The sequence below is a fragment of the Gigantopelta aegis genome, unplaced genomic scaffold, assembly GCF_016097555.1.
Source record: "Gigantopelta aegis isolate Gae_Host unplaced genomic scaffold, Gae_host_genome ctg3255_pilon_pilon:::fragment_2, whole genome shotgun sequence".
Classification (NCBI taxonomy): Eukaryota; Metazoa; Mollusca; class Gastropoda; order Neomphalida; family Peltospiridae; genus Gigantopelta; species Gigantopelta aegis.
The window spans coordinates 48,629-67,222 of record NW_024533252.1 but is presented as its reverse complement, the minus strand read 5'-3'; the positions used below and the strand labels follow the sequence as shown (position 1 = coordinate 67,222).

At 34.8% G+C, this 18,594-nt stretch overlaps 1 protein-coding gene across 1 annotated transcript in view; it reads right to left on the bottom strand.

Annotated features, from left to right (window-relative positions):
* Positions 1–6,274: 6,274 nt before the first annotated feature.
* LOC121392010 (contactin-2-like) overlaps positions 6,275–18,594 on the bottom strand; it is a 32,244-nt gene continuing 19,924 nt past the window's right edge. The window contains exons 4-9 of the mRNA XM_041523423.1: positions 13,298–13,636; positions 10,349–10,660; positions 9,556–9,708; positions 7,813–7,837; positions 7,454–7,500; positions 6,275–6,557 (exon numbers count right to left, since the gene is read on the bottom strand). Coding sequence (XP_041379357.1) covers positions 6,454–6,557; positions 7,454–7,500; positions 7,813–7,837; positions 9,556–9,708; positions 10,349–10,660; positions 13,298–13,636 — 980 coding nt within the window. The 3' untranslated portion in view covers positions 6,275–6,453. The remainder of the gene's footprint in view (positions 6,558–7,453; positions 7,501–7,812; positions 7,838–9,555; positions 9,709–10,348; positions 10,661–13,297; positions 13,637–18,594) is intronic.

Sequence of the window (18,594 nt, the reverse complement as noted above, 5' to 3'; positions counted from 1 at the left end):
AACTGTTCAAAAACTTTAATATTGTTTTGTAACAGAGCATGTATAAGCAAGTGTGGCAACATCGTCTGCAAATATCAAAGTTTGAATATTCTCCATATTAGCTGAAATAAATAATCCGTGATTACTGGTGTTTTTGAAGAATTTACTTAGTTTATTCATAAAAATTATAAAAAAAATTGAGGACTAAGAGTACAACCCTGACGTATACAGACATTACACTTGAAATATCCAGAGAGCCCATTTACTGTCTTTACACAAGCGCTGAGTTAACTATACATTGATGCAATAATGCTTAAGAATGTTCCTGAAATGCCAACCTCAATTAAACTATTTAATAAAACACCATGCCGCACTGTGTCAAATACTTTTGACAAAATCTACAAATAAGTAATACAATCTTCTCTTACGTTTACAAATATACTTCTCAATAGTTGCAAGCGATCATTTAAATTTGATGCAAACATATTACTTAAAGAATCAGTCAGTGAAATCCCTCTATAGTTATTTGGCTCATTTATTGATCCAAATTTAAAATGGGGCATATGATACTTCTCCTCCAAACAGTTAAATATGTTATTGAATAAAATCTTTGAAAATGGTGTCAGGTATGATTTATTATTGTTCAGGAATTCGTTCGGTATACCATCAGGTCTTGGAGCTTTATTATTACGTAAACCACTAATATATGTTTGGATCTCAGTTTCTGTAATAGGGCTGTTTAAAATATTTGTTGGAAAATGCAATCTTTCCCCAGGTTTTTTTTTTACAATAAGTGTCATTACCAGGTTCAAAATACAAGAGAAATCTAAAGTGATCTACCCATTGCTGGCAACTTATGTTATTTTGTACAGTTTTTTGTTTTAGTTTTGTTTTATAATGTTCCAAAAGGTTTTGGGACAATTCCTAGCAGACATTAGTTTTTCATTTTGGTTTTTGAAATAAGCATTTTTCTTTTTAACAAGCATGTGTTTAAATCAGTTATGACATTCTCCGTACATATTTAAGTTGCATCCCCTGTCTCTGTATGCCCTAAGAGCTAAATGGTTATCATGTTTTTGTGTTTCAAATTCATCATCCCACCAAGGAGGTTGGCTGGTTATCTTGTTTCTTAAGTTTCCTATGTATACTTTGATGTTGGCTACACATTGCATTAGAACCGTTCCACTTACGTTGGTAACAATTGTTTGCGTACATTATGGATAATGAAATTGAAACTCACGGTCTATTTAAAATCCATCGAACGTTTAACTTTTTTGTGATGTCAATCTTATAAATATAATATTTTATCTCGTGATCATTGCAAACTTACTATATAATAATAATTAACTATATTACACAGAGGATGTACCGGTTTTCGATATCGAAAACGTCGCATGACTGACGTAATTTGGCCATCATGATGAGTACATTGGGTGGCTGATAGTTGACTACTTAAAATACTTCTCTGTATATGTTCAGCTTGCAAACTGTGGTCTTTCTAAATTCGTATAATAATAATAATGATAATAATGATAATAAAGATTTTAAAAAATACGCAAGTGAATCGTTGCAGCTTTAATATAAACCATCGTTGCTGTTATTGGATCAAGAAAAGTGATATACAGTGCCGTAACAGTGGCAAACATTAAACACATTTGCATTATTTGGGGAGGCTTTCTTTTGACTATGGCGTGTAAAAACCTATTTATGAAACATCATGTGAGAAGACAGACTGACTGGACAAGCCTTAATGCCTATTCATCGTTCTATGAACATTGACATTTTTCAAATAATTAGCATGTTCCTACGTCGCAGACTCTTTCAAGGATCCATCCTGGCAACTATGTGAGTAAAATGTTCTTTATCATGGTGCTTTTCGACTAGACAGATTAGTGATTAGTGGTTCATAAAATTGTGTCCATTACTTGTCTGACAATGACAATGGGCTGCATGATGTGCATTTATGTTGATTGCTCTCTAACACTGATAGTCGATATGTATATAATTTGGGTAACACCTTTTCTAGGGGGAGAGAGAGAGAGAGAGAGAGAGAGAGAGAGAGAGAGAGAGAGAGAGAGAGAGAGAGAGAGAGAGAGAGAGAGAGAGAGAGAGAGAGAGCGAGAGAGAGAGAGAATGCATGTATTTGGGGGTCCGCACCTGTTGGTGGGGGTTCGAAGGCATACAATATAGACATGGAATAATGAAGATGCGGTGTTCCTATTAAGAAGTACAAAAAAAAAATGTTTCTTGAAACCAACCCCACCGAAGCCACTGGTCGTATACAATTACTTTGTCCACTACTGTACGAACAGGAAAAGTAGGCATATTTTTTTCAGACGATGAGGCATTGCACAAAAAATGTCTAGACTGCATAACGGATCTGTTATATGACAAAATAGAAGAAAAAAAACGGAATCGCTGGAAAGGAAGACGTTTATATATCATTGCCAAACACGTATCCATTCTCGGTGTGTGGATTTTTAAATATTTAATTATTTATGTATTATTTGAATAAAATCTAGTTGAAATATTATATGTTCTTCCTTTTATGTATGCTATGTGGACATTTGTTTATTTGTGTGTTTTGTTCACTGCTTTTTGGTGAGGGGGAGGATTATGATGGGTTCGTCCTACCCCCATGGCCTTGAGCATGTTTGTTGTATATTATATATTTATTTTTAATCAATAATTTCACAAATCTAAAAGAAAAAAGTGTTTTAGAAACAACACATTTTTTTAATTATGTACATGGCCAGCGGAGTGTGTTTGAAAGTGGGGATGGGAGTGGGGATACTAGTGTGTTCTCAAACATGAATCTACTGTGGATAACCTGGATGCTTTTGTATTGCTATGGCTAAGGCTTGCAGAGAGATCAGACACAGTTCTTTTAAATATTTTAACAATATCTGGCTTTCTGGTGACTTTCTTTTTGATTAGAGAAAAGCAATAATCATTCCTATTCCTAAGCCTGGAAAGGATCCAACAAATCGTACTAGTTATCGCCCTATTGCTTTGACAATTTGCATTTGTAAAACCATTGAGTGAATGACCAATCCTAGATTAGTCTGGTATCTTGAATCCCATAAACTGCTTACTAACGTGTAACGTGGGTTCAGATCTCTACGTAGCACAGTTGATCATCTTGTTAGATTTGAAACATTTTGTAGGGAAACGTTCATCCATGATCAGCACTTGGTTTCAGTGTTTTTTGTTTGTTTTTGTTTTTTTATTTGGAGAAAGCTTACGATACCACGTGGAAGTATGGGATTTTAAATGACTTACATGGCGTGGACCTTAGAGGTCGACTTCCTGTTTTAATTTTTCAGTGTTTAAGAGATAGATGTTTTAAAGTTCGGGCGGGGTCGACTTTGTCCTACATTCACCCACAAGAGATGGGTGTACCTCAGGGTAGTATCTTGTAACTTTATTTTCTGTGAACATTAACAATATCACCCAGTGTTTAACACCTGGTGTGGATTGCTCGTTATATGTCAATGATTTTCACAGATCTACACAATTAGAGACTTAGGCTTTGTTTTGGTGTATTTATAACATCTCCTATAGATCGCTTGTATGTTTATGCTCACGAACCTTGTTTGGGTGCTAGACGTGCAACGCTTTCTCTGCTGTATGCTACTAACATTACGTCATTACTAAACATCCTACACACAATGCGGTGTTTGATAAGAAATATATGAAGTTGTTTGATGCAATTTTTATCCATTGCTAATAAAGATATTTTATTGTGTTGGGTGCCCAGCCATGTTGGCATCCGAGGTAATGAAAAGGCAGATCCAGCTGCCAGGTCTGCTTTTGTATTTGCCTCATGCCAGGGTCGGTGTGCCTTATACTCATTTTAAACATAGTATCAATCAATTTATCTTTTCGACTTGTCAAAATTACTGGGACGGCGCGGTTGTAAACAAGCTTCATGCTACCAAGCCAGTCTTGGGAGAGTGGCAGTCCTCCTATAGACAGTGCAGGAAGGATGATATAATCTTGTGTCGTGCTCGCATCGGTCATACTTACTTGACCCATTCATTTAGCTTGAAGAAAGATCCTCCACCTCAGTGTGAGCACTGTCAGTGTACTCTGACGGTATGCCATATTGTGGTGGAGAGTACTCATTTGAAAGAAACTAGAAAAAATATATTTGGTCAAAGAAATGTGATGGAATCATTAATGCAGCTAGCGGTCTAGAAAACCGCAGCTAGTCATTTCCGTGTGTACACTATGATATATACACAAACGCATTCATATTAACTGCAAACATTAAAGCTTTATTAAGATGCCCTTTTAACGAGTCAATGTGCCCCCCCCCCCCCCCCCCCCCCCCCAATATATCCTGGATCCGCACATGCATTCCTTCTTATGTTCAATCATGATGTTCAGATCTATCGTCTCTACTGCTGCTTCACCTTGTCCACTCTATCCTCTAACGAAGATGAATACGAGAAGATCGACATTTATACCTCCAGACAACTACTATCTGATGTTGTAGAAAAAGCCCAGCTTATTACCCGAAACATCTGATAGTGAATCATGTGAGAAGTGGTGGTGACCTTGTCATAACATCACTGGACTCTGTCATGTTTAGATATATCATTAGTCCGAGTATTCTGCCGTTCAAGAGCTAGACGGACATTTGAACGGTTATAATTGCTCTCTATTGTCAAAGATAGTTATATAGCGAAAATGTGGAATTGCTGCCTACCACCGGGTAGTCGAAGATTTACACTTAATACCTTTACATCAAATATTGCTATATGATTTAAACATTTTGTTGTGGTTTTGCTTAGGTTTTCTTTTAGTGTGTGTGTGCGTATGTGCGTGCGTGTGTGTCTGTGTGTGTGTGTGTGTGTGTGTGTGTGTGTGTGTGTAAGATTATCGACAAAGAATGGATGCTATTAATGCATACACAAATATGCTATGCTGCCGTGTTGGTATTCCTGTTATAAATATGAACATACCTAGAGTATCGTCTAGTCCTGTTCTGTTTTTAAATAACAATCAATTATTTGACAACCAAATTGGTACTGTGTCTAAAATACACAAATTATTCTAAATCAACAGGTACAAACTTTGATCTTGTTCCTTTTTGAGTTCATTCATAATGCGTCGTTTGAAATGCAACAACATATAAAATAATACTGCACATGACGACTAGTGCAAACTGGATACTGCACAAATCCAATTTAAGAACTGAATCTAATAAGTCTTGACTAGCATTAGCCGTCCATAGATATGTCAGTAAAGAGATTATTTGGTTCATCACAGTGAGAGATCCTAGCTGTTAAACACTATAGCGTATTTGTAACTATTAGTCGTGTTTCACAGTGAGATACCCTAGCTGTTAAACACTATAGCGTATTTGTAACTATTAGTAGTGTTTCACAGTGAGATACCCTAGCTGTTAAACACTATAGCGTATTTGTAACTATTAGTAGTGTTTCACAGTGAGATACCCTAGCTGTTAAACACTATAGCGTATTTGTAACTATTAGTAGTGTTTCACAGTGAGATACCCTAGCTGTTAAACACTATAGCGTATTTGTAACTATTAGTCGTGTTTCACAGTGAGATACCCTAGCTGTTAAACACTATAGCGTATTTGTAACTATTAGTCGTGTTTCACAGTGAGAGACCCTAGCTGTTAAACACTATAGCGTATTTGTAACTATTAGTCGTGTTTCACAGTGAGAAACCCTAGTTGTTAAACACTATAGCGTATTTGTAACTATTAGTCGTGTTTCACAGTGAGAGATCCTAGCTGTTAAACACTATAGCGTATTTGTAACTATTAGTCGTGTTTCACAGTGAGAGACCCTAGCTGTTAAACACTATAGCGTATTTGTAACTATTAGTCGTGTTTCACAGTGAGAGACCCTAGCTGTTAAACACTATAGCGTATTTGTAACTATTAGTCGTGTTTCACAGTGAGAGACCCTAGCTGTTAAACACTATAGCGTATTTGTAGAATAAAACGTCACTTCTAAATAAATATAGGGCTTCTCCGGCTAGAAAAAAACAATTACTTCTAACGAAATATAGGTCGTCTTCAGCTACATTAACATGTCACTTCTAAAGATATATAGGGCTTTTCCAGCTAGAGAAAAACGTGACAAATACAGGTCTTCTGCAGCTAGACAAAAACGCGACCTGTAAAGAAATGTAGGGCTTCTGCAGCAAGACAAAAAAAAAGTCACTTCTAAAGACATATACGGCTCTTCCCGCTAGACAAAAAAGTTACCTCTAAAGTAATGAACCATATGTTTTGTTTATTGTGGGGGCAGCTGCATGCAGATGAATATGGAGACATCATCGTTAAAAACAATACTACAGATGTACAATAAAACATGTAACAAACTCTAGATTTTCAAAACAAGATAAAGACAAATTAGGGAATATAAACGGACATTAATATAATCAAACTCATAGATTTTTAACATACTTTCAAATGTACATGTTTATATTTCAGTTCTTAAAATGTTCATGGATTTCCAATTCGGCATATGGCGTAGCTTCTCGGGGTCCTAGTCCCTCGTATGTGTTTGTTTCTTGGTGCGAGGTAGAGACTTCTGTAATATACAAATTATATACACATTCAACGTGACAACTGGTACCTCACGCCATTCATTTATGAAGATAAATCTATGGAAAACTGACAGAAAACAAACATCTGACGAATTACAATCAAATGAACAACTAGAATGCACTATGAAACAATTCCATTCTATACCATTTAAACTTATGTTCGTGCTTGTATCCAACTGCGGTTCAAGCACTGTCCTAGAAATACAACTCAGCTATGTGGACTGTCTGACCAGGACATTGGGTTAGTTGTGAGAAATGAGGGTGTAGTGGTGTTACGAACCCAGTACCTTCCTGCCTATCTCCGTTGGCTTAACGACGACGCCACCGATGCCAGTTATGACACAATAAACACTATGGTAACTATAGAGCCATAGGATTAATAGTATATATGGTGTGTCAGTTACCATACTTGTTAACATTAAGACTATATTTCAGAATGACCAATTATTTGACATCCAATAACCGATGATACATAAATCAATGTGCTCTAATCATATCATTAAACAAAACAATTTTATGGACAACATGCATCTCTCTCTCTCTCTCTCTCTCTCTCTCTCTCTCTCTCTCTCTCTCTCTCTCTCTCTCTCTCTCTCTCTCTCTCTCTCTCTCTCTCTCCCCTCCCCCCATTTGTTTCTGTTTCTGTGTATCTATGTCTTCCTCTTTCACTCGTGCAGTGTCAGAGATGAGGCGGGGTTAACAGAGAAAAAGATAAATAGAGTTTACAAAAATATATGACCAATCGCAAAATTAAATATTTTACAAAAAAAGAAAGAAAAAAGAAAAGAAAAGTAAACAAACATTAACCACAAACAAAAGAACAACAGAAAAATAACTTGACAATAAAATTAATGTTGGTAATAGTAGCAACATAAATTACCATTACTGGCTTCACGTCCTCTACCATCCAGAGACATATCTTCATATCTGCAAAACAATAACTATCACGTTATCACTGTATGTGAAATAATGTGTAGTTTCAAAGAGACTGTCCTGAGGCAAAACAGTTATCCATGATCAAAACCCTATCCCTGCATAATGCGAGTGGTTGATTCCATGAATCTCTACATAGAGCTCTATCATGAGGAGGACAGCAATAAAGGAACATAACTCAAATTAGTGACCAAAACCTATTAGCAGACTATAATTCCTCGTCTGAACAATCAACTTTGCACATTACAAAGTTACAAAAACAATAATAATGTAGACATAATATTAACAGAGAATTTGTATACTTACACAATCATGTCAGCTTTCTGTTTATCTGTTAAAATCCAGAGAAAATATATATTATAAAGCACAAACTATATTATGAAACATTAATAATATGTCAGCATGGTATGGTGATAAGGATGTTTACTCATATATTCGTAACACATAATGTATGATCAATAAAATAAGTTTAATATTTAACGTTTCAATTTATATTTAAATGTCTGTTTCCAAAAGCGGATTATATATTTATGCTGAGTAGATGGGTGATCAATAGCACCGTCTGTTTGAAATTAAGCCAGAATACCAGCTAAATACAATGTAGCTATTATTATTTGAAAATAATTGTAATATGAAAGCAGTTTTAATCCAAATAGTTATAAAACAATAATAAACACGTATGTCTAGAATATGTCTGGAATGTTATTAAAACATGTGTCATATAATATATACAGTTGAATCCCGTTTTCTCCAACCCCGTTGTTGCTTGAAAACGTGTTCGACCCATCAGATAGTTTGTCTTAATCATTCAGTCAACAATGTTTAAGTTTAACTCGGGACTTCATTTTTGGTTCGAACATTGCGATGTGTTCGACCGTATCAAGTTCGACCCAACGATATTCTACTGTATATATAGATATATAAACCTATCTATATTAGATTTCTGTTTTATTCTAATAGAATTACATTTTGGAAACTCCTTCATATTTTGTTTTACCACCTTCGTGTATTACACCACCTAAAATTGTTTTTGATCTTGCGCATCTGAAGAAAGATCGTACAGATGCTGTGGTATATAAAGAATTGTTCATGGAAATTCAAGACAAGTACCGTGATTACATTCCTGTGTATACAGATGGATCACGGGATGGGAATTCTGTGGCTTGTGCTACCGTTTTTCCATCAGACACAATACTTTCCATGAGACTGCCCGACTATTTATCATATTTACAGATTCACTTTCGTGTCTCCAAGCTTTACGCAATATGAAGCTGGACCATCCCTTAATTGGGATGGTGATACGAAAGTGTGTTCTTTTTATCTATTGCCAATAAAGAGGTTGTATTTTGTTGGGTGCCCAGCTATGTTGGCATCAGGGGTAATGAAAAGGTAGATTCAGCTGCCAAGTCTGCTTTGGATTTGCCTCATGCCAGGGTTGGTGTGCCTTATACTGATTTTAAACTTAATATCAACGAATTTATCTTTTCGACTTGGCAACATGATTGGGACGGTGCAATTGCGAACAAGCTTCATCCTATCAAGCCAGTCTTGGGAGTGGCAGTCATCTTATAGACAGTGCAGGAAGGATGAAATAGTATTGTGTCGTGCTCGCATCGGTCATACATACTTGAACCATTCATTTATTTTGAAGAAGGATCCTCCACCTCAGCGTGAGCGTTGTCAGTGTACTCTGACGGTACGCCACATTTTGGTGGAGTGTGCTCATCTCAAAGAGACTCGAAAAGATATATTTGGAGAAACAAATGTGATGGAATCATTTCGATTCCATCCAGAATTTGTATTGCAATTTTTACACGATACTGAATTACACTCTAAATTTTAATTGTATATATATCTGTGATATTTGTATTTTTGCACAGTTCTTTACACTGTGTTTTAATTTAACTGTTGAATGTTTATATTGATGTTGATCATCACATTGTTGTTGCATTTACCATAGTTTTACACCCAATAGCCGATGTATTTTTCGTGCTGGGGTGTCGTTAAACATTCATTAATTAATTCATTCATTCATTATTCTAATAGTACCCGCGTTTGAAGATGTACATATGTATCCACGCCTCCACAAAATAACAAAGACTGTCACTGCTAAGGCTGAAATAGCAATCCCAATCACAATGCCTACTGCAATTCCAACTTCCCCACTCAGCTTGTCCGGTGAGGCTGGTGGAAAACATCTTTCTTTAATAAAATAAATTAAAACATAATTACCGTCTGAGATATTAATAGACCTAATCGCAACGACAATGCATACAGAAATAACAGTTTTCATAGTATTGACTAAAAATATTGGTAACAGTAATACAGAAATCCCTATTTCTATGGTAAATACTACAAAGCGATATAATAGTTAAAGATTGTTATTTAAAACATGTTGTCATGTGTCACCTGTTGTTCATTTCAGTTTAAAGTTGTCTAATAAATCCCGTTCTCAACTAGAATGGTCACCTTCTCTTGCGTAGTTGAGACATGTTTACCCTGGTGTTTTACTTCACTTTGCATAAATGCAATGATGATTTTATGTTGTATTGAGATAAAAAAAAGAGTAGACATGTTATGTTTGTTGGTTTGCCTCAAACAGATCATAATTGACAACATGTTTAGATACTGATCAGAGATTAGAATAAACATGTCAGGTGAAGAATCAGTTGGATTAAAACGTTTTATTCATTTGCTGTTCTGATTTCAATGAAATATGAACTTAAAATTAGAAAATAACATATTTATGCACAAACATCCAACATAACCATAGTTCAGACAGGAACGGTGGCGGAGTTTAACTGAGCTATTTGTGCATCAATGGAAAACACACAGATTTTACCTTTAGTTTTCATGGTTAGTTCTGATGTAAATGGACTGCGGTTTCTGTGCTTTCTTGTATTTTCTGCCAAAAGACGAAAAACATAAACCCGTCCTGGATGAAGTCCAGTGATATTCATGTAGATTTTCTGATTCCTGGCAGCGTGATCGTTGTACCACTGTTGTGTCCACTCGGTTCCTCGTCCTGCTTCTTTGAACTCCACCAGAAACCTTTGTGTGTACTGTCCACCAGGGAAGCCCGCTATCCATGTTAGAAACACAGCGTCAGATGTTGAGTCATATGCTGAGAATGAACTTGGCACGGAAGGTGGACCTTTAAGAGAGAAGATATATATTAATAAACGTAATATAAATATGAACAACAAAACTGTAATATCTTATCAGAGCCATATCGCTGCACAGAGCAGTGTGAAATGGGAATTTGACAAAATAATGGTCGATTCCATGAATCTCTATCTAATGCCTATTTGCTGGATAAATGTGAAAATGTAGTATGAATGACTGCATGATAGGTCTACCTGTTTATTCTAAACGTTAATAATATAGTCAGATCCCATTAAAAAAAAAAAATTGCTTCCATGACACAAGTCACTGTAAAAAAATAAAATAATACAGAAACAAAGCTGTTAAGACCTTATACATTAAATAATGTAAAACCTCTCTCTCTCTCTCTCTCTCTCTCTCTCTCTCTCTCTCTCTCTCTCTCTCTCTCTCTCTCTCTCTAAAGTATGCATTACCACAATCAGCTGTAACTATTGAGGTCATGGTCTGCCTATCGTTGTTTAAGTTTTATCCATTTGTTTTGACGTAGTCGCACGTGCAGGACACAATATTTCACGAGAACCGTTGTTCTGTTCCCGTGTTAGGTACGAAACTTTAAAATCACGTGAACCAGCAATTGGTTACGTGGAGAACAATTAATTTTTAAAATTAAAACTACCCTATCAGAAGTCAGTTTGAAAATCAGTTTATTTTACAATACATTTGAAGCACCAATGTAGCAGAGAACCATAGTTCAAGTGTTTTACAATTAGGTAGGTCTAACTGATCTGTTACTAGAACTAGATTCACGTAATTGAACAATCAGTTACCTAAGTAAAACTCATATAAACAGGTTACTTAAGATTTTGAAATATTGTCCACTTTGCGTGTGTATGTGTATATTTAAAAAAACGAATAACCTGTAACATGTTCTGCATAAGACAAAGGTTAGTAGGTCTTTAATATTGCCAAACTTAACTTAAAATTGCCAAATGCTCATTTGACTGCTTATTATTATATTATTTTTGGTTTGGTGCTATAATGAGATGGCGACCGGTTTGAATTTCGCACTAATTTAAAATCCTTATTTCTCTGCCAATATTTTCAAATAGGTTATCAAAACTAAGAGAATAAAAGGTTTAAATTATAATTGTTATATTCAATAAATAGCACATTTTTCATCTGTTCCTTGCATCCCAAAGTAAATAAATTGTAATTCAAATATTTTAAACCATACATGCATAGAGTCAAGCTTGGAGATATGGGGATGACAGTAGTAATGATAGCCACGTTGTAGATGATAGTAGTCACTCAGCTAGCAACCGTGGGGAAGCATTTACAACATTATATCAATGAATGTATTAAGGAATTGTGTACTTGCATTTCCAGCTATTGTGGTGTTTTTTTCCTGAAAATCAACATTTTACAGAAATCAGATATTCTATTACAATGATATTGGGATTTTTCTTTTTCTTCTGTTTGGTCTTCTTTGAACGTGCAGCTCGGACAAATGTTGCTATGCTATTTAGGTTTTCCAGGGGCTGAACGGTTTCTATCGCAGGCTTTTCTCGTGTCCTGGTATGTGAGACAATGCTGTACAAAATGATACACATGGGGGCTGTGCCACAGTGTCATGTCACGATGTTTCCCACGCACGTACATGTTGTAGTTGGGTCTGTAGTGTGCTCTTTCATCATAACCATGTATTCTCTTGAAGTATTTAGTATTAGTCCCTAAAATTATTGTCTGAGAGTTGTACCCATCGGATCTTACATGTACATTTTACTGTGGTATTCATCTACTTGGATTATTTTCACTCCTTTTGCTAGCGTATATGTTTTCACATTTCCTAGGATGATGGAGAGTGATGGTAGTCACTGTATAATAGTAGCCAGTTTAGTCATGTCTTTGTTGTGGGGGTTTTCTAGATAGATACGCAAACTGAGATGTTGACTTCCCTGAGCTCAATACTGTTGATCCACTAAGCTGTTGCAGTTCTGAAGGATTATAAGTGGTGAAGTACTTCCCCGTTATATTGGACATTCAAATCTTTTTTCAAACTTTAAGTTCGGTTGGTATCACTATTCTGTCATTTGTGGTCGCTTCTTGAGCTTGGTTTTAGATTTAAACGTATTCACAATTAAATACAAAATATTTTAGGGAGTTTATTAAGGTTATTGTTTTCGAGTTGCATATTTTGTTGTTGTTCATAAAGACTAAAACGAAGGGACGTATTGGGTTGTGTTAAAATTCATAACTTAATAAGTAGTTGTAAGTAATGTGTAATTTAGTAACACAAATTACAATTGACAAATACATTTGACACTGCCTAATATCTAGGGTTAGCGACTTTAATTTACCACATTAGAAAACTTGAAATGCCGATAGTTTTATTACTAATCATACTGCTTAACCTTTATATTCTGGTCATTCTGATATCTTATTTGTGAAGAATGGCCTAGAAATAGGACTTTTATGATACATGTTAGATTAATACGAATTTAAAAATTGCCTAGGTGTTTGATGGTATCGTTCTAATAGGTGGCCAAAATTACAAGATTAGCATCAACCATTTTATTCATCTGTGAAGTATAAGCAATCGTTTGCTTTCTTCTTCAGAAAGGTCCCATGGTGCCTTCAAACTGGACATAAAGTGCAGTAGAATTCGACTTTGCCGTATCAAACTAACCTGCAGCAATGAGATCAGTGATGAATGTTGCACACTTGAACGTGTTGCACACTTCAAGTCTGTATCGGCCTTCATCAGTCTCCTGGAACGTCTTGATCGTCAGTGTGATATTGTAGCCAGTGTCAGTGACATTGATCTTCTCAAACAAACTCAATGTGATCTTTGTTTCTCTGATGTCTGTGTCTGTTAATTTACCACTAAGAATTTCATTATCCTTCGTCCACTGGTATTTGCTTATGTTTCCTTGTGAAAACACTGTTTTATACATCGTAACCTGTTGACCAATTTCTTCGTAAATAATATCGCCACTCTCGCTCTCCAGTGTGATGATTGGTTTCCCTGTTAAAAATATAAGTCATTCCTTTAGTATATGTAAAATTTTATTATTATGTCAAAGTACCTTTTGTTCCCGTCTAAAAATAGATTTATTTATACATCAGATAATCGTGCATATTACATAGCTTGAGAAATCGACCTCTACTATCAACAGTCAATAACATAAATATTTCAACTCATTGGACGATATTTGTTTATTGCTGGATATATTACATAGCTTTAAAAATCGACCTCTACTATCAAAAGTCAATAACATAAATATTTCAACTCATTGGACGATATTTGTTTATTGCTGGATATATTACATAGCTTTAAAAATCGACCTCTACTATCAAAAGTCAATAACATAAATATTTCATCTCATTGGACGATATTTGTTTATTGCTGGATATATTACATAGCTTGAGAAATCGACCTCTACTATCAACAGTCAATAACATAAATATTTCATCTCATTGGACGATATTTGTTTATTGCTGGATATATTACATAGCTTTAAAAATCGACCTCTACTATCAACAGTCAATAACATAAATATTTCAACTCATTGGACGATATTTGTTTATTGCTGGATATATTACATAGCTTGAGAAATCGACCTCTACTATCAACAGTCAATAACATAAATATTTCATCTCATTGGACGATATTTGTTTATTGCTGGATATATTACATAGCTTTAAAAATCGACCTCTACTATCAACAGTCAATAACATAAATATTTCAACTCATTGGACGATATTTGTTTATTGCTGGATATATTACATAGCTTGAGAAATCGACCTCTACTATCAACAGTCAATAACATAAATATTTCAACTCATTGGACGATATTTGTTTATTGCTGGATATATTACATAGCTTTAAAATCGACCTCTACTATCAACAGTCAATAACATAAATATTTCAACTCATTGGACGATATTTGTTTATTGCTGGATATATTACATAGCTTGAGAAATCGACCTCTACTATCAACAGTCAATAACATAAATATTTCAACTCATTGGACGATATTTGTTTATTGCTGGATATATACATAGCTTGAGAAATCGACCTCTACTATCAACAGTCAATAACATAAATATTTCAACTCATTGAACGATATTTGTTTATTGCTGGATATATTACATAGCTTGAGAAATCGACCTCTACTATCAAAAGTCAATAACATAAATATTTCAACTCATTGGACGATATTTGTTTATTGCTGGATATATTACATAGCTTGAGAAATCGACCTCTACTATCAACAGTCAATAACATAAATAGTTCAACTCATTGGACGATATTTGTTTATTGCTGGATATATTACATAGCTTGAGAAATCGACCTCTACTATCAACAGTCAATAACATAAATATTTCATCTCATTGGACGATATTTGTTTATTGCTGGATATATTACATAGCTTGAGAAATCGACCTCTACTATCAACAGTCAATAACATAAATATTTCATCTCATTGGACGATATTTGTTTATTGCTGGATATATTACATAGCTTTAAAAATCGACCTCTGCTATCAAAAGTCAATAACATAAATATTTCATCTCATTGGACGATATTTGTTTATTGCTGGATATATTACATAGCTTTAAAAATCGACCTCTACTATCAAAAGTCAATAACATAAATAGTTCAACTCATTGGACGATATTTGTTTATTGCTGGATATATTACATAGCTTGAGAAATCGACCTCTACTATCAACAGTCAATAACATAAATATTTCAACTCATTGGACGATATTTGTTTATTGCTGGATATATTACATAGCTTTAAAAATCGACCTCTACTATCAACAGTCAATAACATAAATATTTCAACTCATTGGACGATATTTGTTTATTGCTGGATATATTACATAGCTTGAGAAATCGACCTCTACTATCAACAGTCAATAACATAAATATTTCAACTCATTGGACGATATTTGTTTATTGCTGGATATATTACATAGCTTGAGAAATCGACCTCTACTATCAACAGTCAATAACATAAATATTTCATCTCATTGGACGATATTTGTTTATTGCTGGATATATTACATAGCTTTAAAAATCGACCTCTGCTATCAAAAGTCAATAACATAAATATTTCATCTCATTGGACGATATTTGTTTATTGCTGGATATATTACATAGCTTTAAAAATCGACCTCTACTATCAAAAGTCAATAACATAAATAGTTCAACTCATTGGACGATATTTGTTTATTGCTGGATATATTACATAGCTTGAGAAATCGACCTCTACTATCAACAGTCAATAACATAAATATTTCAACTCATTGGACGATATTTGTTTATTGCTGGATATATTACATAGCTTTAAAAATCGACCTCTACTATCAACAGTCAATAACATAAATATTTCAACTCATTGGACGATATTTGTTTATTGCTGGATATATTACATAGCTTGAGAAATCGACCTCTACTATCAACAGTCAATAACATAAATATTTCAACTCATTGGACGATATTTGTTTATTGCTGGATATATTACATAGCTTGAGAAATCGACCTCTACTATCAAAAGTCAATAACATAAATATTTCATCTCATTGGACGATATTTGTTTATTGCTGGATATATTACATAGCTTTAAAAATCGACCTCTACTATCAACAGTCAATAACATAAATATTTCAACTCATTGGACGATATTTGTTTATTGCTGGATATATTACATAGCTTGAGAAATCGACCTCTACTATCAACAGTCAATAACATAAATATTTCAACTCATTGGACGATATTTGTTTATTGCTGGATATATTACATAGCTTGAGAAATCGACCTCTACTATCAACAGTCAATAACATAAATAGTTCAACTCATTGGACGATATTTGTTTATTGCTGGATATATTACATAGCTTGAGAAATCGACCTCTACTATCAACAGTCAATAACATAAATATTTCATCTCATTGGACGATATTTGTTTATTGCTGGATATATTACATAGCTTGAGAAATCGACCTCTACTATCAACAGTCAATAACATAAATATTTCATCTCATTGGACGATATTTGTTTATTGCTGGATATATTACATAGCTTGAGAAATCGACCTCTACTATCAACAGTCAATAACATAAATATTTCATCTCATTGGACGATATTTGTTTATTGCTGGATATATTACATAGCTTGAGAAATCGACCTCTACTATCAACAGTCAATAACATAAATATTTCATCTCATTGGACGATATTTGTTTATTGCTGGATATATTTAAACAGATGTTACCAACTAAGGTATTGAATGTACAATGTACAATGTACTCAGGAATAAAAAAGGGTATCCAAATATCCCCTGGGCAAAAGCAAAACTCACGTAAAGATTACCACAGTGTTTGTAGTTTGATCGTCAACAACAAACCTTTATAACAATGTGCATGTTTTTCATTTTTAGAGCCTACTAGTCCATGGCTAAACAAAATACTGGGACAGTTTAAGCCAGAACACATCAAATCTTGCAGTATTCAGACAATATTAAACAATGTTTTATTAATTAAGAATGGTATTCCTGTTTGAGATCCAATGGTAGCCATTAATGTACACAAGCAATACAAATACCGTTTCACCATTGATATCTTGCAGAGCAGGTGTGAATATATGTCATTGTATATCTACATAGCATCACGGAAGAAGTCATTATGCAAGGTCATATTGGCAAGCTTCCATCACAACTTAAGAATAATAATAGCCCCATGTATGTTTATCAGGTAGGATATCCTAGCCTGGAGAAGTTATGATGTCAATATTTCACCTGCTAATTATTATAACTTGTTTGTAGAGTTCCTCATCTATGCATGATTACAAAATTCCAATAGCCTATTCCCCCTTTATGTCGAACACGATGCATTTTGCTTTAGTTTTCTGTGTCTATCATAACTTCTAAGATACCTTAGGACATGCGAATTGTACGCCGATATGAAACAAAACCATATCATACTGGTACAATTGTTATGATTGCAGGGTCTCCTGGGGGTTATATCTACTAAATACGATACATTACTGACCGAAACGATGCCTGATGCTATTGCATATTTTGAACTTGTTCATACCTTTTTATCTCTTTGGAGAGACTCTTGATCAAACATTATATCTTTTTTTCATTCTTTTGGATGACGTGACGGAATTGACAACTGTGTTTTAACAGTGCTTCTCATGAGTGCATGTCATCATAGCCTTATCAATTCAAATTAGCTCTGTTTTGTGCTAGTTTTGGTTTAGTAAATTTGTCTGGCAGTCGCAGTCCGCTTCGTGCGGTGCACGAAGGACGTATTGTCCAGTAAAGGATATCCTCGAGGATGGCTGTCTTTCTATAGATAAAGCACTACATAAATATTCATGGTATCAACCACTATTTTGCCAAATGCACTGTGCAGAGATGCAGTTTTGATCATGAATAACCTATTTGTTATCCAAATTACATAGATGACTTGGTCAGATCCATGAGACAACTATCCAAATGGCCATACAATAAAAACATGATGCAAAAATTAGCATTTTAATATCCTGCCCATCCCTATTGACTGATACTATATCACTTTCTCTTTGTATTTAGTTCGGTAATAAGTAATAGATAGAACATTCATGACTGGATGCAGTTCACACACACACACACGCAGAGCGAGAGAGAGAGAGAGAGAGAGAGAGAGAGAGAGAGAGAGAGAGAGAGAGAGAGAGAGAGAGAGAGAGAGAGAGAGAGAGAGAGCGAGAGAGATACACACACACACGCGTGCACACGCACGCACACATACACACACACACCTACAATGTATACACACACACCTATACGCACACACACACATACACACACACAGAGAGAGAGAGAGAGAGAGAGAGAGAGAGAGAGAGAGAGAGAGAGAGAGAGAGAGAGAGAGAGAGAGAGAGAGAACATTGACTAGTTTTGCATCCACAAACAAAACAAAACAACAACGAAA